The following is a 20,165-nucleotide window of genomic DNA, read 5'->3' on the forward strand; positions in this document are numbered from 1 at the left end:
AGAAAGCTTTATTCTCAGTCTTATTGCCTGCTACCATTTTCTTTCCACCTTGGCCTCACCATTGCTGCATTGACCTTGGCCTTGAAGCTTGGCCTGAATTTTATTCTCTGAGAGATTCTGAATTGCAGGGGTGCTTGTGGTTGCATCTCAGCAGAGCAGAAGTCCCATAGCCATGCTGAGGTTTGAAAATAGGGCTGTCTCAGTGCACCCCACTTACGCTCATTATAGTCTAAAGCACTCACCCTCTGCTGTGTCTGCAGCATTCTATAACTGATTTTATTCCAAAGTTGTTAAGTCTGAGTTAAAATGGACCTTATGGAGGGTTAGGAGAAATAAAGAGTCTCAGACATTGCTGGTGTTGTAAAATGGTGTAGCCCCATGAGAAGCTATGTACAATTTTTCAGAAAGTTGAACTGCAGTCCCCAGGTAAGCCAGTGATTCTGGAATGGGAAATAAGTTGTTCACAGAGAAACTAGCTGACACCAGGGTTGTAGCAGTCATCTTCAGAGCAGCCCTGAAGTCAAAACTATTCAGATACCTATCATCTGTGGGTGTAAAAGTACAATGTGGTCCGGGCTTTCCATGGAATCTTGTTCAGTAAGAAATAATACATGCGATCATTTGTTTGTGACTTAGTCAGCCTTCTCTTATTCAAACAAATCCCTGACACAATCACCTTACAGGGAGGAAAGGATTATATTGGCACCTGGTTGAGGATTTTCTAGTTTCCTGGGCTCATTGCTTTGTGTCTGAAGTGAGGCAGCCTGTGGTTTAGAGAGCTCCTTTTGGAGGAAGCTGTTTACCTTGGAGACACTGGGAAGCACTGAGTGAAGCTATTGGCAGCTTCACCACCATCCTATTGTCCCGTGCTGGGGATCCAAGCCCTTAGTGCACAGACTGGGGAACTTGATGAACAGGCATGGCTTATAGGGCAAGCACCCCACGAGCCCATTTGTTCGTGCACTGGGTTTACAAGGTTTGTGCACTTCATTGACTGATCTGTCTATCTGTCCTGCCCTCTGTGTTCTTCCATCTAAGGAATGTTCAGTTTCTTCTTAAATGTCCTGGGTGATCTTTTCTTATATTAGCATTATTTGGGAAACTAAACATGTGAATGCAATGTAGTATGCTTGTATGCGTACACACTTGTATGTGTGTGTTCAAGAGTGTGTGTGTTCAGGAGAGTGTGTGTCTGTGTGCATATGAGTGTTCAACCCTGCACTAAGAACATAATCTTCTACTAAACAGAAACAGGAAAGATTGGAGGAGAGACTGCAATACCTGCTGAAGCAGAGAGATCTGGTCACCAAGCACAAGGTCTTGGCAGAAAAGCTGCAGCATTACTTCACTGTCTCCCAGATGAGGTAGGACCCCAGGCCAGGAGGGAGTGGCACTCAGTAGTTCCCCTCTACCAGAATCTCTCTCCTATTTGGATTTCTGCCCATGTACATGGCCTTCCAGTCACAGCCAGGGAAAGAACATCTGAGTGTATGAGCTGGTTCAGTCAACAGAAATGTCTGTCCAGGAAAAATACGTATTATCCTTAATCATTTTAGAGATTGTGTCCCCCTCTTCATTTCTGAGCTCTCATATGTCCTGAGTTCATTGATCTTTATGTCTCCCCACACATGTTCCCATGGCAGCCCCAAACCTAACAGGGAGAGTGTTAGATGGAAGACAGTGTGCCCTCCTGCCTCTTCATTTTCCTTCAGGATGGCACCTTTAGAGGTAAGGTCCTTGCCTTGTGCAGATTTGCATGGAGCCCCTTCTTACTGATTACAGGTTTTCTGCAGTGAGCATCTGTTTGCTGTGAGAAAGTTTCTCTGGAAATAAGCAGGTTTAGAGTTTGACAGGTTGAAGCCAAGGAATTTTCTGTGCTGAAGGCGTAAACAGAGCCTGCACACTGCAGTGTTGTGTAGACACCACTAGAGGGCCTCATACAGTTCGGTTCCAAGGTTGCTGAGTTGCCTGGCATCTGTTCAAGGCCATGCATATCTCTCCTCAACTGTGACTCTGACATTGCTATGCTGCTATTTTTCTTTCAAAATAATGTATCTGAACTTTTGGAGAAATGTGCTGGGTTTTTTTTTTGTTTGTTTTTTGTTTTTGTTTTTAGTTTCGGTGTATAATTTTCAGTTCAATCTCTAGCAATTTTTAAAGGCTGAGAAAAATTCAGGGCCAGCTGCTCTCTGGCCCTTCTCTCTTTAGGAAGAAAGGAATAAGCTCAGCTGAAAGGTAAAGTTGATTGTCAAATGCTGGCATGGCAGGTCCCCACCAGGCCTGTGTTTCAGCTGCCTTCCTCTCCTAGGTCTAAAAAACTCCAACGTGATCTAGAACAGGCCACAGCCCAGGGTCAGAGCCTGCTGAAGACAAACCTGCTTCAGCAGGGACACTAAGTGCACCAGGCAAAAGAGCCACCATTGACTCCTATCCCCTGCAACCATGGCATTCGTGGGGTGGTCTTTCTTCCTTCACATTGGTGTCCTGTGAGTGAATAGGCCCTGGTTTTGTCTAGGCCATGGCAGAGATAGGATGCTTATAGGAATAATTGCCATTCTTTCTCTGACAGCACCACTTAAGAAAACTCCACTCTAGCATCAACACCTCCTCAACAAAAGACATCTTGTAGCTGTGAACTAACCAGTGAGGAAAATCCCAACCTACCAGCAACCTACCAAATAATGTTGGTGCATTATTCCAGGAGAAAATAAATCATCAGAAAGAAGCTTGAGCTACAGAGGACCTGCCAAGACTACTCAGAACCCAGACATCTATTAACAAGTGGCCCTCAAACGGGACACAGCAGCATGGGGAGGGTATGTTGGTGAACCAGAGTTACTCTGTCGGTTTACTCTCCATGTCTTTAGTAAGCTGTCTGAGTCCTCCACATGTGGTGAGAAATCTGACAAGAAAGCCTGCATGGCTGTCATGCTGTTATCTATACATACCACATGGAGAAGAATAGGATTCCCTCCCCAGGGCAATGCTGAAGCCAACTCCATGTCACGTGAAAGTGTTGCTGAAGATGACGCACTGCAGATACTACAGCACTCCCTCACACCTATGTTAGTCAGTCATCGGATCTTCCATCAAGAAAATGACTAGGGATTCTCCAGTGTCACAGCCTGGACTGGCATGACTGGTCCTGAGAAAGAACTTATAGAGGAGGTCTGAGTCATCTTTGGTGCTTTGGAAAGCCAAATGTACTCCATTGATTCGTTGAGTCTAGAGTAGAAGAACATTTGTAGCTTAAGTTTTTGGAGGGGTCTTTTCTTTGCTGGGGTTTTGTTTGCTTGGTGTTTTTAGTTTAGTTTAGTTAGAAATTTTGTTATTTTTTGTTAATTCTTTTATTCTTGTCAGTGTTTTAATAGTTGGTAAATATATACACTGCATTTACTGACTGCCTTTTAAAAGTCCCCACTGAAGACTTTTTATGAATAAAAAAGCAATTTCCAACTCTTTACTTTTACAACTCTTCTTTATTCAGGCATGGTGTTGCACTCCTGTAACTTCAGAACTCAGAGGCAGAGATGAATCTCTGCAAGTTCCAGGAGCCTTGGCTACAAAGTGAATTCCCATCTAACCAGGGCTACATAGGGGGTTGACACCTTGAATGTGGATGGCATGGTCTACGCCAGTCTTCATGACCTAGCCTTTATGTTAACAGCCAGATTTAGAGAATGTAACAATGATGAGCTTCTGGAAAGAAAGGAATCTCCCTTCTGCACTACATTAGTCCTTTCCACATGCCCTTTCACAATTGCCCATTGTGGTTCTGGGATAGCAAAACAGTGAAAGTGGCCTTGAAATGCATGAACAAAGTTTACCACTACCCACAGCAGAGGGGAACTGCTGAGCTGCAAGTGTGAACACTGGAGATGCCTTCTGACCTCTCACTCCTTTAGCATGACTGTTGCATTGGGGAGACGTAGAGTAATGACCTGCTCTGGCACTGTCATCTGCTTCCATTAGGAATATTGTGAACAAAGCCTGAAGGATTCATTCCAATCTCTGAAATGGTGTTTCCCGTTGGTTTATGACACAAAACATTTCATAAAATTCCATAAGGCTGTCTCAGATAGGTTACTCAGAATACCAATTCCATCTGCTAAATTTAAGAAGTATGAGTTTGGGGCTTGTGGAGATAGTTCAGTAGTTAAGAGCATTTGGGTTTGGTTCCCAGCACACATAAGGGGGCTCATATCCATTTGAAATTCTAATTCCAGAGGACCCAATGACTTCTTCTGACCTCCGTACCAAGCATGCCTCTGGTACTCAGATATACATGCAAGCAAAACATTCACACACAAGTATACATTAAAGTAAAATAGGTAAGTATTACCAACTAACTTAATGCTACTTGGCAGATGAAAAGCTTCAGCTATTTTTTTTTCAAGACAGGGTATCTCGGTGTAGCTTTGCGCCTTTCCTGGAACTCACTTGGTAGCCCAGGCTGGCCTTGAACTCACAGAGATCTGTCTGGCTCTGCCTCCCGAGTGCTGGGATTAAAGGCGTGCGCCACTACCGCCTGGCTACTTCATCTACTTTTACTTTTAAATAGATTTTTCTCAGGCTACATCAGAATTCAGTATCCTACTTTGGCATCAAATATCAAGTTTGTTTATTTTATTTTTTCTAATAAAACTAAATGTATTCAATACCCTACAGTAATGGTTTTGATAATAACTATCCAAGAGTATAAAAAGTTTAAGACATATTTGTAGAGTTAGTATATTAATACAAAGTGCATGCCTAAATACAGTATGTTTACAGGCAGAGAGTTGAGTGGGAGAAGACTGTAGTTGAGGTCTAATAATAAATATATAAATGCAGAAATAGAAATGCTCAATCATTGGGCACTCTGTGCATATGGTGGCTTGTACTAGATAGGTTTTTCACAAAAGGGAGAAGCACACAAGGTAAAACTATAAAACTAAAGGTTGTCATAAAAACTGTGGCTCTCCTTGTTGTGAAACACTAACAGACTTTAACAATCCAGTTTTCAAAATAATCATGAGTGTCAGAATACTAAGTCAACATGTACCCTTCCCTCTAGATGTCTGACATGGCAGTATTGTTTTTTCCTGAATTTTGAGAAGAAGCCATTGGACAGCTTCAGGAGTGTTCTACGGAGAAACCCTCTCTGAGATCTTAATGTGAGGCATTCCATTCAGCTACCTGGATGTTCAGAAGCCCAACTCCAAGAAACCAACTCAACTAACCAATTCAATCTCAATATACAACTCTTCTCTTTAGCCTACTTTAAATAGTGGGAGAAAAGCAACAAAAGCCTAAATCCTAATAAGGTCAAGACAAGGCAAAGGGCTACTCTATAGATAAAACCTCCACAAAGGTCAACTGAGGAAATCCAGAGATAGAACTGAATCATACAGATTTCAGTGAGTCACAGACAGTCATGTAGCAGCAATGTCAATTATTTATACACTGCAAGTTCTCTAAGAAATGTCCCTCAAGCAGCATCAGCTATGCTCCGTGCATCCCCAGGACTTACACATTCTAATAAGTGGTTTCTAACCACGTGTTCTCTACTGTATGGTGATGTTTTGATACTATCTGTATAGGACCTTGCCCATCCTCCTGCCCAAAGGAGCTCTGGTTCTGTTTTAGAAGATTCACATAAAGTCTTCTTATCAAATATTAAGATGAAGGGAGGTGACACGATGCTACCTGTGTGTTCAGAAATTGCTTCCTCCTCCAAGCTAGTTGGAGAAATCTCAGTCTCCCATGCTTAATAGTCAGTAGTACAGGTCTGAATCATCAGAAGTTTGGTAATGCTGAAGCATTCCAAAATTTTTAGCTGTCTCTAGAGGCAGGCCATGCTACTGAATTATGACAAATTATCATGAGGAAAAATAAGTGTAGCCAGACATTTTTAAATGCCTCAACCACAACCTTTCCACAGAAAGACTAAACTACATATGGTTTATCATAGAACAATGGCACCTCTGGCCCCTGAAATCCCCTAATTTCATTCATTTGGAGGTATTAAACAAGCAAAAACACTTAAATAGTACTTTACAACACCATTCAGCTTTCCAATGAAATACTCAGCATCTTAAATATTATGTATACTTTTTTTTCTTGCAGTAAGCTAGACACTGGCTTCTGAGTTTGTTGTATGGGGAATGGGTAACACATTAAAACTGTTATATAAAATGTCTTTTGGCAGAATAATAGGTATCCAAGTTAAAAATAGGAGGGTCAGTTTGTTACTTTGTGGTCTTTTCAAAGTTGAAATCAATCTTTGTTCCCTTCTACTTACCTCAGTCACTACTCCTGAGTGGAGATGGGCAGAGGTGCCAGCCCCTCCTCCTCAGGCTTCACAGCAGCTGCTTTCTTTCTGCTGCAGCAAGGCTTGAAGAGATGGTTGTCAATGAGAACTCTGCCAAAACTGCCCTTAGAGATGATCCCACAATGTATTTTCTGTCTTTTCCAGTAGGTAATATCTAAAAAGGAAAAACTGGAGTCCTCTTAGAGCTGGAAGCCATCTCTGTATCTGAACCTTGATCTGACTGGTTACTGAAGCAGAGACTGGGCTGGAGAGGCACTTGAGGTGCTATGAGCATCAGGATTGTGGTGTTTAAATTCCTTCCACAGTTTACTCATGTGATTGCTTTTCATCCTGTTTCCAGATAGAGTTCTCACTTTTTTTTTTGTTTTAAATGTTGCCTTTAGACTGGGTCCTGCCCTTGCATCTACCACATGATTCCAGTTTTGTTGTTTTTTTGTTGTTATTTTGTTTTTGTTTTTTGTTTTGCTTTGTTTTTCTGGATCAGCTGGCAACTTCTTCCATCTTTCCACAAGCAACACACAGACACTGCAGATGTCATGTGCAACCCAAAAGAGCTCTGAAAATCCTTTTTGTAATGTTTACTGTCCATGAACCAAGAGCTGGAAGACTTGGCTCTGCAGATACAGCAGTCCTCTGTTCTTCAGTGCACCTTTGGCTTGTGAAAACCAAACACATTTCCTTCTGGGCAATAGCTTCCACGTGCAGCAGCATCCACACAGGGCAGGCTGCACCGAGAAAACCCCTGCAAGCACTCACTGTGCCCACAGTGAATCCAGCAAGTTTGCTGCTTTTATATGCTGCCTACGTTAAAAAAATTCTAAAACCTACCCAAATGGTATATCCTAGAGCAGTAATGAAACAAAAATGCTAAGGCAGATTAACGATAAAAAAATGTGAATGTGTATATACTTGTCAAAATTCTTAAAGTGGTAGTGTGGAGCTATTTTAATGGTTGTAGCAAAAGAGATGGAGTCGAACCACAGGGGAAAAAATGAGTTTGATGGGATATACTTCATAGTTCTCATTCATTGTTTGCTCCTCATTATGCAATTTATTTTAATAGAACAAAAACAACTCCCCATATTTATAACACTTTTATTATCTCCCTCTATTTTGTAGTCAGAAGGTCCTATGGTATATAGCTGTGGTTACTTTATCATGATATGGACCATGTGCAAGATAGAAACAATGAAGATGATTGAGGAACAAAGATATGAAAATGTTTTCATCAGCTCCTATTTAGACATCAAAAACAATCCATATCATGAGGTGTGGTGGTGCGTGTCTTTATTCCTAGCATTAGGGAGGCAGAGGCAGGACGCAGTGTTTGACACACACCCCAATTGTTAGTTTCTGCCACGCCGCAGCAGCCTGCATCTGCTGCTGCCACCACAGCAGTTACGTCATCACTTGTCATCGGGTTCTTTCCACCCTCAGCTCTGCCGCACGTACAGCCTTAAAAATGCCCGCCAGGCACAGCTCATTCCCTTTCCATCTCTGCCTTTTTCACATCTCTTTGCTTCTCCTCTGTTGTCTCTTCTTTTCTCTCTTGCGTCTCTTCTTCCTCTTGTCATTCTGTCCCTCTCAAGTCCCCACTCCCACACAGCCCTTCACACTTCCACTCACCATTCCCCAGTGAACCTCTTTGCACTAACTGTTGCTGGTGCTGTGTGTTGCTTAGTGGCATACCTTGGCAGGACCTGCTGAAAGGTACTCAGTATCACCTCGCTTTCGTTTTTATTCATCACCTCACCAATTACTTAATTTAGTGCATGTGTCTGTGGGTGTGGGGTAGGGAGAGGTGTGCGTGTGGAGTAAGAGGACAACTCTTTGGAAGTCTTTCTGAGAGGATGCCAGGGCTGCAGCCATCTTAGAGAAGGGTCAGATGGGGCAACAGGCCCTTGGAAAGTTGTTCCTAAAAACCCACCAGATGATCTGCTGCCCCTTCACCCCTAGACAGTTAGGAGCTGCACACCAGGCATTTCCTGCCAAACCGAAAGGATATGCTGTAACATAACTGGCATAATAAACAAAGCACCAGATATGTCCTCTGAGATGTTTTCTGCTGTTATAGATTGTATACCATAGCTGTCATAGGGAATGAGTTTCCTGCAGATAAAAATGGGATGCCTAACTATCAGAGGAAATGGATCTGCTGGTCAAATGGATACAGTAACATAGATTGCTAGAGGATAGGGCAATTTCCTTTCAGTTGCAACTCTCCAATCAGTTCAAACCAAGCATCTCTAACCTGACGTAAGCACCAGTCTTGAGCTTGTAATGATATAGAGTTGGAATTCTCCTAGATCTCCTACCCTAACCATTAGAAAAACCCTGCTTGAGTGCTACTCAGGGTCTCTCCTGCTCTGTTGCATCAGATGGATGGAGACGCCCAAGATAACTGGCAGCAATAAAAAGATTTTGCAGAATTTGGTCTCTTGGGGGACTCAAGGTACAACATGTTCCATCCTGCTACCTTGTGGGATTCCAGGGTTGAACATAAATTCTCTGGTCTGCTTGGAAATGCCTCTTCCCAATGAGCATTGCTAGTCCTCAAACAGTTTCTTAAAGAACTCTTTTCCCCAATTTTATTTAAGTTCCAAGGAAAGTTTTTATGCCTTATTGTTGAATTTCAGACTTGATAGAAGAGCTGACAAGATGGTTCAGCTGGTAAATTAGGCACTCGCCACCAAGCCTGATGATCTGAATTCAGTCCCTGGGACCCACATTTTGGGGGCAGAGTACCAATCCCTTACATTAGTTTCTGACCTCTATACATGTACTGCACATGCATGTCACACAAGTGCACAGAAATAATAATAGCAATAATAAATCTCATTTAAAATTGATGGAGAATATTGTTATGCCTTTCTCACAGAATTTTAAGTGTTACTGGAGCTGTATGTCAATAAAAATTATGTTGATTTCTATATTTTATAAACCCAAAATCTGTGTTAACTTTGTATTAAGATTAAAAATAACAAATATGCTTCTAAATTTATTTAACTCAGTTGTGCTCTGTTATTAGCTGCCTATGTCTAAACATGAAAAAGACCACCAGACTCTAGTTACAGAGATTATAATGCAGTACTAACACTTGCCTCTAAAACAAATGTTTTTGTCAGATGACTTGCAGGGTGCACAGTCAGAAACTGAGGCCAAACAAAAATCCAGCATCTTTCCAAAGAATCCATTAAGGCCCAGGAGCTAACTAGAGCAAGTATACAAAAATGCTTTGAACTCAAGGTGAGGTCAAGGTCACTGGGTCTTATGAAGGCAGCACAGTGTGATTGATGGCACAGAACTCAGAGCCTGGAGGTAAGGCAGGGTGTCCAGAGCCAGGGCTTTGCTAGCCTTGTTCTCAGGCATTCACTCAACCTCCCAGCTTTCATTTCAGATGGTGAGATGAGAATTGTTACAGTTGGCCACCTTCCTTCTTTGTGCTTGTGAAGAGCATTAAGAGTTCTAACAGCAAATGACCGCCATTGTTAATTGTTAATTATATGCTAATTGCAAGCTGAATGTCCCTTTTATGAAATGCTTGGGATCAACAGTCTCAGATTTCACAGCATTTCGTATTTCAGATGTTTTTAGATGTGAAATGCCCAATCAACCAGTGCAAGGTAAGCATGGGGTGCACGGGGGTGGGGGGGTGGGGGGGTGGTAAATTTAGTTATATATAGAGAGAGTGAATTGAATTATGTCAGTACTCACTTTTGAGGAGATTTATTTAACAGGTTTCAGACACGCTTCAGGGTATGTAATCTTCTGTGCCAAGCACAGTAGCACACATAGAAGAAAGAAATACTTAAGTTTGAGATCAGCCTGGGTAGCTAGACTTAAAACAAAAAGAAAGAGGACAAGATAGACAGATAGATAGATAGATAGATAGATAGACAGATAGATAAATGAAATGAAAGATTAAAATCTTCTCATCTTGGCCACTTCTATTCCTGATAATCATTTACCAATGGGGTCCTTGCTGTTCTCTGGAGCTTATGTTTCCAGATAATTCCAGTATTTGCCCTTTGGCAATGAAAATCTTGGAGAGTCTTAAGATCCATCCATTAGATTCTTATGAAATCCTTAGGTTTTGTAAGATGTCCTTCCTGAGGAGAAGAACAACTCAAATGCCCAGAAGAAGCCAGGATCTTCTTATGACTACTTCCATTCCTGGTTCTTAACGACATTACTGTGTTGATGAACTTTAACTTGTGTGGAACAACAGCTCTAGTTTTCTTGGAACTGGCTCTGTAGCCCAGGCTGGCCTTGAACTCACAGAGATCTGCCTGTCCGACCAAGTGCTGAGATTAGAGGCATGCTCTACCACCACCTGGCATTAAAATGTATTTCTTTTTTTCCCATTCACAGGCAGGTTTATTAGGTCACAGCTCAGGCTTACATCACTGGCCGAGACAGCTCTACCTGCAGCTTCACTCCTGAGCCTGAGAAGCCTGTACCGCCGCGCTGCAGCACGATGATATCACGTTCTGTCAGCGGATCCCCGTTCACCGGGTCCACCATGTCCTTCCGGATCAGTTTCTCTACACACTCCAGGGTGACCACAGCCCCAGAGGGCCGCAGCACTGCACATGGTGTGGCATTGCTCAGGCTGTCTCGGGTCACAGCACACACGTAGCGCTCACTGCGTGTGATGAGTCCCACACGGTCTCCAGAGTCGCCCAGCTGCGTGAAGCGCACTGGCGTCAGGTCCGACATGCTTAGAGGCTTCCCAGACATCGGGCAGGTCACAGTTCGAGATGGTTTTTCCAGCTTGGTGGCCTTTGCCTCAGGCGTCAGTGAGGGAATCCAGAAGCTGGGCAGCGCTTTGTTCTTGTCCTTGTCTGGGGGACCCGCCCTGGGTCCTGACTGCTCACCATCTGTGTTGGGTAAGGTGGCAGCTTTGGGCATGAAGGGGTTGAGGGGCCGGCTCACGATGGCTGCCTCCTTCTCCAGGAAGCCTCGAACTTGGTCCTGGGCTGCAGCTTGCTGAAGCTGTTTCTGCTCTTCCCTCTGGGCTGCTCGCTGCTTCTCATAGGCCTTCATCTGCCGGGCAATCTCTTTCTTCTGGTGTAGGATGTACTCCAGGATCGCCTCCCGTTCGTACAGGTAGCCATCTGGGGTGACCACAGGATCATGGCAGGGCTGCAGTGAGAGACAGCAGCAGTCAAAGTCCTTCACGGCGTCCCGGCTCAGTCGGATGTTCTGGGTCCCATAGCCTGAGGCCGCTGAGTCCCTCTTCTTCTCATGGTAGGTGTAGACAGCCCCTGCAGTACAGTTCTTACCGTGCCGTGTCATCCTCACAAACGGTTATCCGACCGTCGCTGCTTCTACTGTGTTATGATGACACAAAGTTCCATTTAATAACACACTAGGAAATAAACGTAGATATTGTAAATTTTCGTTCTACTGTGATTTCTTACAAAGAGTAATTGTTTCCTCGACAACTCCTGATCAGATCCTGTTTCCACGAATCTTCAGACTGAAGCTTGTAAGTCCTCGGAATGGATCTCAGCTGAACTGCTGCTAAAGGCCTAAAAGCTGAAAAGGCTCTAGTTCCTGGTCCTCACACTTTATATACCTTCCTGTTTCCTGTCATCACTTCCTGGGATTAAAGGCGTGTGTCTTTCCCAAGCAAGACATGAGATCTCAAGTGCTGGGATTAAAGGTGTGTGTCACCATGCCTGGCTGTTTCCAGTGTGGCCTTGAACTCACAGAGATCCACATGGATCTCTGCCTCCCAAGTGATAGGATTAGAGGTGTGTGTACCACCATTTCTGGCCTCTATGTCTAATCTGTTGGCTGTTCTGTTCTCTGACCCTCAGATAAGTTTATTAAGGTACAAATATATCAACCACAGAACTCCCTCTCCCACGTGGAGGTAGTGTGGCTTATGGGTGGAGTCCCTGCCTAAAACCTCACAGTGAGTGGCTGGGTGCCAGTATGGATCGCCAGTGGAGTCCTTGCCTAGAATCCCCCAGAAGGGGGCTACAGGCCTGGCTTAGTGCTACTGCACTTGGCTACCTTGCAGAAGGCCCTGGTTTCCATTCCCAGCACTGAAAATAATAAAGAAAATAACAACAGTGTAGGTGGCCCCAGGAATGTACCATGGGTTGACTGGACTCCAGCCAAAGTCTAACATGGAAAACCAGGAGAACTGTGGGTGTCTAGAAGCCCAGACACTGCTGAAGGGCTACATTCCAGGATGCTGAAAGGCCACAAGGCTAGGAGCAAAGCAGGAGTCTGAAACTTCTAGCCAGAACTCTCAATGTAAGCCCGCATAGAGGGCACCATTGGCCAGGCAGGAAGTTGTCTGGGCTGCTTGCTGGCATCCACACCCACTGAGAGCCTTGGTTACTTGGGATGAGGATCTTGACAGAAACTGAGAGTAGAGTACATATCGTAGGAAATTGGAACAAGCCCTAAATGCAATGTCTGTCACTCTTAGAAGACACAAGGCTGGCATGATGGCACACTCCGTGTACACAGCACTAGAGTTTTGGGGTTTTGTTTTTGTTTTTTTTTTTCAGCACTGGGAATGGAACGCAGGAACTCAGCACTGGGCAGATACTTACCATGGAGTTACAGCCCCAAGCACTCAGGAGGCAGAGGCAGGCAGATCTCTGAGTTCAAAGCCAGCCTGAACTACAGATCGAGTTCCAGGACAGCCAGGCTGTTACACAGAGAAACCCTGTCTCAGAAAATCAAAAACAAAAATCCCTTATGTTGTATACTGAGGACAGTAATAGATTTGACTATGGCTTTGGACCTGTACCCTTCCAACTCTGCACACTTAGGAACAACCATGCTGAAGGTGTAAAAGTGAGGTGCAGATTGCTTTGGGAACCTTGGCCTACTGTGTCTACCAGTTCATGCCCTATGGAGCTAGGTGATATCGTAGAAGCCATTAGGGCTGAATTGTCAGGAGAGAGAAGTGATAACCAAAGCCACTGAGACAGAAATCACTGAATTATAGATCTGCTAGCCCCATATTTTTATTTACTTAGTTTATGTGTCCAAGTGTTTTGCCTGATGTGTGTCTGTGCGCCATGTGCATGCTTGGTGCCTATGAAGTTCACAGCAATGCCCCTGGAACTGGAGTTACAGGCTGCCATGAGCCATCAGAAACTGAACCTGGGTCTTCTGCAAGAGCAGCCAGTGCTTTTAGCCACTGAGCCATCTCTTCAGCCCCCCCCCATTAGCTCTGTTATAATTGAGATTTAATTATTTTTGTCTTCTGCATTTGATGTAACACTGATCTAGCTAATGTTAGTATGATGGTGTACATACACACATGCAGGCAATACCTTGTACACATAAAGTAAATCTTCTTTTTCCTTCTTTTTTTAAAAGAAAAACATGATCCAACATGGTGGCATGACTTTAGTCCTCACACAGACCTTTTCCTAGACCTCAGGGAGCTCTGTGGTTGCTTGGGTAGTTTCTGCAAGGAGTAGGTTTTAGTTTTCCTCTTCCACCCTTATGGTGATATTTTATTTGTGCTGAAATGTGATTTTATTTGTATGTTAATAAATAAAGTTGCCTGGGGGTCAGAGCTAATAGCAAGCCCTAGCAGAAGTCTGGCAGTGGTAGCACACGCCCTTAATCCCAATCACATGACAGGCAGATCTCTGTGTGTTCAGGGATACATCCAGCATGGAGACACATGCCTTTAATCTCAATACCAACCATAGAAGACCTGGAGGTCTGTACAGACAGGTAGTGACGAGAAGGTCACGTGGTTGGGTTTACAATCAATGAAAAGGCAGAACAGAAAATCAATAAAAAGGCAGACACACAGGAAATAGGTCTCTTTCTCAGGGGAAGGATGGCAGGGGCAGCGAGGGGTAAGAAGACGGTTTCAGTCTCAGCTCTTAGCTACTGCTCTGACCTCTTGGGCTTTTAACTCTGCATTTGGCTCTGTGTTTCTTATTTAATAAGACCGTTACATGTACACACCCTGCTGTCTGTTTATTTCCTAGGGAGGGTTTCATTCAGTTGTGAATGAGAAGGGCAGGAACCACAACATCACCCCCATCGTGCTCCTTCTTGCTTTACCTGGGATAACTGGCAGCCTGGCATCCACTGTTGCTTGTTGTGCTGTTGCTGTTTGTAAGCTTTGAAGACTTATGCCAGTGTAGAAATTTGGTGTCCTCTTAAGTCCAAAGCAATATGTATAGAAAACAAGCACATCTTGAGAATGCCATAGGAAGTCAGCTGCCAGCACCTCCACCGCACACAGGAGCACAGGCCCATTGAGATGGCTGGGTGTTGAAGGCAGTCCAGCAGATGTGCCATTAATTTCCCATGTCTGATGAATGTGACTGTTAAACAAATCCTGCTTGTCCTGTATACACAGTTTCAAGACTCCTGCATCTCTCTCTGACCTCTAAGCAAATACATCAAAGGTCAAGTGGCTTGATCTCTGACTGTTCCATAACAGGTTTCTGTACCAGCTGCTGGAAAGCCACCTGAAGGAAGGACCAGCGCATTGCCAAGGACCAAAGGCAGGGCCTGGCTGGGGCTTGGGGGTTGGCATTCTGGCATCAGAGAAGGAGCTGCCAGGCCTCCCCCAGAGCAATCAAGACAACCTCTCACAGACATGCCCACAGTCCAGCCTGATCCAGACAACCCCTCACTTCCCAGGTGATCCTAGATAGTGTCAGGTGGGCAATGAAAACTGACCATCAAGGGGTCTCTGTCAGAAAGGATATGATTCAAGTGTTTGTGACGGGAGCATGGGGCAGTGTGTCTGAGGGCACAGCCATATGTCCAAGGAACTACTTGCAGAACCAGGGACCAGGTGGGGATTGACTACTGCATTCTGTTGGTTTAGGGGCTCTGCAGAAATTAGAGCCCGCTGGGTGCCTGACATCTGGGCATTTAGGAGTTGGAGATAGGAAGATCAGGAGTTCAAAGTCATCCTTGGCCACACTGGAGAGATTTAATCCAGTCTGGGCCACATGAGACCCTACCTCAAAAAAAAAAAAAGCAACAAAAAATTCTCCAGGTGGGGATGAGAGCAGCGCATGAGTCTAGGATTTTCTTATGTCACTGAGTGAGGGCTGTGATTGAAGCTGGGCCAGTCAGGGGCCAGGACCTGTCTGGATTAAACAGAGTGCTCATCTAACAATGACGATGACTGGTTAGGGATGTATGCAGACATGTTATTTGGATTTCTGTCATTGATGGATGGAACTACAGCTGCTAGTTGAGCCCTTGGTACACACAGCAACCCTGGATAGGCCCTGACTAGCCCAGAGGTCAGCAGTATCAAAGCTGAGGAACTATTTTATTTTATTTCATTGTGTCATCATAGGTAGTTGTTCCTGGCACCTTGGCACATGTGGCATCAGAGGACAGCTCTGTGGAGTTCTTCTCTCCTTCCAGATTCCTGTGCATTCCCCAGATTGAGTCCATCATCAGGCTTACCAGGCAAGGAAGCGCCTTTATGGGCTGAGCCAGCCAACACATCCCAGTGTTTTTTGGCTATTGTTTTTGTTTTGTTTTTTGTTTGTTTGTTGTTGTTTTGATACAGGGTCTCATGTAGCCCAGACTGGCCCAGAAGTTGCCTTGCATCTGAGGATAGCTCTGAATTCCTGAGTGCTGGGTTGGGCCTTGAGCACAGGAACTACTAACTTCATAGCTCCAGAAGTCAGTAGCTCCTATGGTACTGTGAAATTTCTTAACTGTTCCCCTGCATAGCACGGTTGTAAAAGCAGTAAAATAGAGCCCCTCTCTACCTCTCTGATAGGTCACCACTTTGAACAGATTTATGTTTATCTCTAGGAATTATAAGTTGTGGTTTGTGGGTTATGATCATCCCAAGACTTGCTCAGCAGGGCTCCATCTTCAGCACCACAAAGAAGAAACACTTAGCCTAATGGCACCCATGGTCCCTTTAGTCTGTTTACAATGCCTGTGCCTGGGGAGTTGACAGGGTTTGTTGTTTGTTTTTGAGACAAGGTCTCACTGTGTGGCCCTGGCTGTCCTGTAACCCATAGAGATCCAACTGCCTTTGCCTCCTGAGTCCTCTAAAAGTAAAGGTGTGGGCCACTAAATTATGCTTGGCAGTAATTTGCTCTTCTGAGAAAGAATTTGTTGGGGCTAGAGAGAAGGCTCAGCAGATCTTAGAAGGCTGGAGAGATGGCTCAGAAATTAAGAGCACTGGCTGCTCTTCCAGAGGACCTGAGTTCAACTTGTAGAACCCACATGGCAGCTCAAAACCATCTATAATGAGATCTGGTGCCCTTTTTGGCCTGTAGTGATACATGCAGGCAGAACTCTGTATATCTAATAATAAAATCTTAGAAAAAACAGAAGGGCAAGTCTTCATTTGTTTGTTTGCTTGCTTGTTTGTTTTTCACGACAGCTTTTCTCTGTGTATACCTGGCTATTCTGAAACTAGCTCCATAGACCAGGCTGGCCTTGAACTCATAGAGATCTGCCTGCCTCTGGCTCCCAAGTGCTAGTATTAAAGGTGTGTGCCACCACCTGGCAAAAAAAATAGATCTTAAAGAAATAAAAAGATTCCCCCTACCCACTCAACTCCCACCCCGTGAGATGGCTCAGCCAGTAAAGGCACTGGCTGCATGCCTGGTTCCCTGAGTTCAGTCCCTAGGACCAGCCTAGAAGGACCTCAGCCCACAACAGTCTCACTCACCACAGTAAATAACTTCCTAAAAAACAAGACACTTAAAGAGGCTTATTTAGCTCATGCTTCTGTAAGTCTGCGCACAAGGACAAGAGAATTGAGGAGCTGCCCCTCACCTCAGCCACGGGGCTCACAGGCACAAGAGTCCAGCACCCACACACCCTGGAAGAAACAGTCCTGGGGGCCCCAAGCAGTACTGTACCAAGAGGTGCAGGCCCAATGGCACTGACAGTGGCATTCTTTGGGCAGAAGACAGTCAGGTGATGATGGGAAGAGGAAACCTGCAGTCCACCATGCTGGATGGGCACAGCACAGCTCCACCTGACCTAGACCTTTCAGCCATCAATGGTAAGTGGTTTCTTTTAGCCCCTCAGCAGCTGAGCTTGTAAGGATGGTCCACAGCCTTAGAAAGCCCTTGTTGCCAGTTTGACTCACTGCTGTGAGAAGAATCTGTGCCTTTCATACACACCAGGCCTAGGATTGTGGGTCCCAGTGTGTTCTCAACTGGCAGTGTGGGTCAGTTCCCTCCTGCCTGGTGGGGTGGCAGGTCCCAGGCTGTGTGACTGTACCAAGTACAGGTCCTAGGCAGGGTGACTGTACCAAGTACAGGTCACAGGCTGGGTGGTGGTAACAGGTGTGGGTCCCAGGTGGGATGACAGCAGCAGGTGTGGGTCCCAGGTCGGTGGCATCAGCAGGTGCAGGTCCCAGGCAGGATGGAGGTAGCAAGTACAGGTCCCAGGCAGAGTGACAGCAGCAGGAACAGGTCCCAGGCAGTGCTTCTGTTGTAAAGGGCATGAGGGCCTGGGTGCTGGGGTTGAGGGTGACATCTTCCTCTTGTGACAGTCTGAGTCATGAGTCAAGAGGCACCTGTTATGTTCTTGGTCACTTATGGTGGCACAAGCCTGAAGCCCCAAGCGGGGGCAGGAAGATTGAGTCTTAGGCCAACCTAGACTACATCTCCAAAAACCAAGTGAAAGACTCTTCTTTAAATAAATAAAATGGGTCTATTTTAGACAAAAGCATGTTCAGGGAGGCTCCCCAGCTAGACAAGACAATGTCAAAGAAAGCCAACTTCAAGTCCTTTACCACCCCTCAGAGAAAGAGAACCCTTTACAAGAAGAGACAGGTGATACAGAGATATTGGGCAGTGGGGAGTTCTGACTCTCAGCCCCTAAGGCTTCAGGTCAGAGGCAGCCAGTCCTCCTCTAGGACAGAGGCCAGGACTGTGGTGCCCATGAGACCTGCTCAGGTGAGTGTGTTCATATACTGAGTGGGGTAGGGGATACCCATACAATTCTCAGGCAAGAATAGACCTGGCTCCACCCCCAACCCCTCTGACACTATTTCCATTTGAACCTATAAAGTACACAGAGGTTGGGGGTTCTGCCATACCCGGAAGAGCCGGGTGAACATGGCTTACTGAGAACTGAACAGCTGGGCCCTGCAGGATCTGCAGCAGACCATGGACATGATGGAGTCACAGATGCTGCTGACACTGCTGTCTGTGTGAGTAGCTTAGCTGCACCTCATGAGCACCAGCGTGTCTTCTGTCATCTCTCCAACCCACCTGAGTTGGTCTTGCACCCACAGATGAAAGAGAACATGATTCTGCTGGAGAAGGATGAGAAGGACTTGGCAGTCATGTGCTGTGAGGAGAGGCTACAGGACGGGAGCTGGAGATGCAGCACCAGCTGCTGCTCCAGCAGAAAGACCAGGAGCAGAATGCCATCCTGGATGCCCAGGTGGGTCTGAACATGCTCCTGAAGCCAGGGGTGCATGAGGAAGCAAGGATCAGGGTGTCACTGCTGTGGGATGGTCTGTATGTCAAGTGTGTTGCTGATTGGTCAATAAATAAAACACTGATTGGCCAGTGGCTAGGCAGGAAATGTAGGCAGGACAAGGAGGAGAATAAAGGTGGGAAGTAGAAGGTTGAGTCAGAGACACTGCCAGCCGCCACGATGACAAACAGCATGAGAAGATGCCGGTAAGCCATGAGCCATGTGGCAAGGTATAGATTTATAGAAATGGATTAATTTAAGCTGTAAGAACAGTTAGCAAGAAGCCTGCCATGGCCATACAGTTTGTAACCAATATAAGTCTCTGTGTTTACTTGTTAGGGTCTGAGCGGCTGTGGGACTGGCAGATGAGAGAGATTTGTCCTGACTGTGGGCCAGGCAGGAAAACTCTAGTTACATGTCACCACTTGCATTCTGCCCACTCTGCTTAGGCTCCTGATGTTAGCATAGACTGTGTATGGACACCTGTGTCTGCCACGAGACATGCAGAATCCTTGGCACCTGCCAGCTGATGGCAGCAATGTCAGGTGCCATCCCACCCTGGTGCCTAGCACAGCAACAGTATCCCATCAAGGGCAGATCGGAGGGGTTCCTGTTTCCCAGATAAGATGGCTAAGTCATCCTCCAACCTTGTGACTTTCCTATGGCCAGAAAACCTGAGGCTGGAGGCTGCCAACACCCTGTTGGCTGCATTTTCAATCTGCTAGGGAATCCTGGGGCAATTTTCTAAAGCTAAGCACATGGCTTCCCTGACTGTACCCTTAACACAAATGCCAGTATAACCATCACCATTTTCTGAGTGTCGGATTAAAGGCATGTGTCACTACCACTTGGCAATATAGCCTCCCTCCAAAACATGCATTAATCTGTATTCATATTGTTAGCCCAGCCTACAGAGCAATTTTAGAGTGTTTGATGATTGGGTGTCTTTCAGGGATTTGAAGCTTATGGGTCTCAAACTGAGTATTCCCAATCCATAAGTGCTTGTACGTATGAATATCTGACAATTTTCTCTCAAGTTTTATAAAAATCTAGTGAAATTATACATAAACTTGCTGGAGTTGAGTGACTTCAGTGTAGAAGCTTAGTTCTGAGTTTTCTTTGTATTTCATAATCATTTTCTGAGACTTTTCTCTTTTTTTGAGAAAAGGCTTCTCTGTAGTCTTGGCTGTCATGGAACTCACTCTATAGGCCAGGCTGGCCTCAAACCCACAGAGATACCCCTGCCTCTGCTTCCTAAGTACTGGTATTAAAGGGGTGAATACCAGTACTTAGGAAATTAAGTACAATTTATTCTTCATGACATGGAGCATGTCTTGCACTGATAATCCTCTTTTAGGACTGGAACCTTTTCAGAGATGTGGGTGGAGAAATGGGCTGTAGGGATAATTCACTGGTCCCT

The 20,165-nt window shown here is 45.2% G+C and overlaps 2 protein-coding genes and 1 pseudogene across 3 annotated transcripts in view; 1 reads left to right on the forward strand and 2 right to left on the reverse strand.

Annotated features, from left to right (window-relative positions):
* LOC128095956 (disks large homolog 5-like) overlaps positions 1-3,463 on the forward strand; it is a 47,694-nt gene extending 44,231 nt beyond the window's left edge. For both annotated transcript variants that reach the window (XM_052714941.1, XM_052714942.1), the window contains 3 exons: positions 1,249-1,364; positions 1,644-1,728; positions 2,570-3,463. In XM_052714941.1, the coding sequence (XP_052570901.1) occupies positions 1,249-1,364; positions 1,644-1,728; positions 2,570-2,629 (261 nt within the window). In that variant the 3' untranslated portion in view covers positions 2,630-3,463. The remainder of the gene's footprint in view (positions 1-1,248; positions 1,365-1,643; positions 1,729-2,569) is intronic.
* Positions 2,061-6,653, reverse strand: LOC128095958 (SIN3-HDAC complex-associated factor-like; annotated as a pseudogene).
* Positions 6,654-10,000: 3,347 nt separating this feature from the next.
* LOC128095955 (nitric oxide synthase-interacting protein-like) lies at positions 10,001-19,360 on the reverse strand. Its single transcript, XM_052714940.1, has one exon. It carries the CDS (start codon positions 11,609-11,611, stop codon positions 10,712-10,714), a length of 900 nt encoding a protein of 299 aa, XP_052570900.1. The 5' UTR covers positions 11,612-19,360; the 3' UTR covers positions 10,001-10,711.
* Between the last annotated feature and the right edge of the window lie 805 nt (positions 19,361-20,165).

This window comes from Peromyscus californicus, unplaced genomic scaffold (assembly GCF_007827085.1).
Source record: "Peromyscus californicus insignis strain IS unplaced genomic scaffold, ASM782708v3 Scaffold_54__1_contigs__length_277627, whole genome shotgun sequence".
NCBI lineage: Eukaryota > Metazoa > Chordata > Mammalia > Rodentia > Cricetidae > Peromyscus > Peromyscus californicus.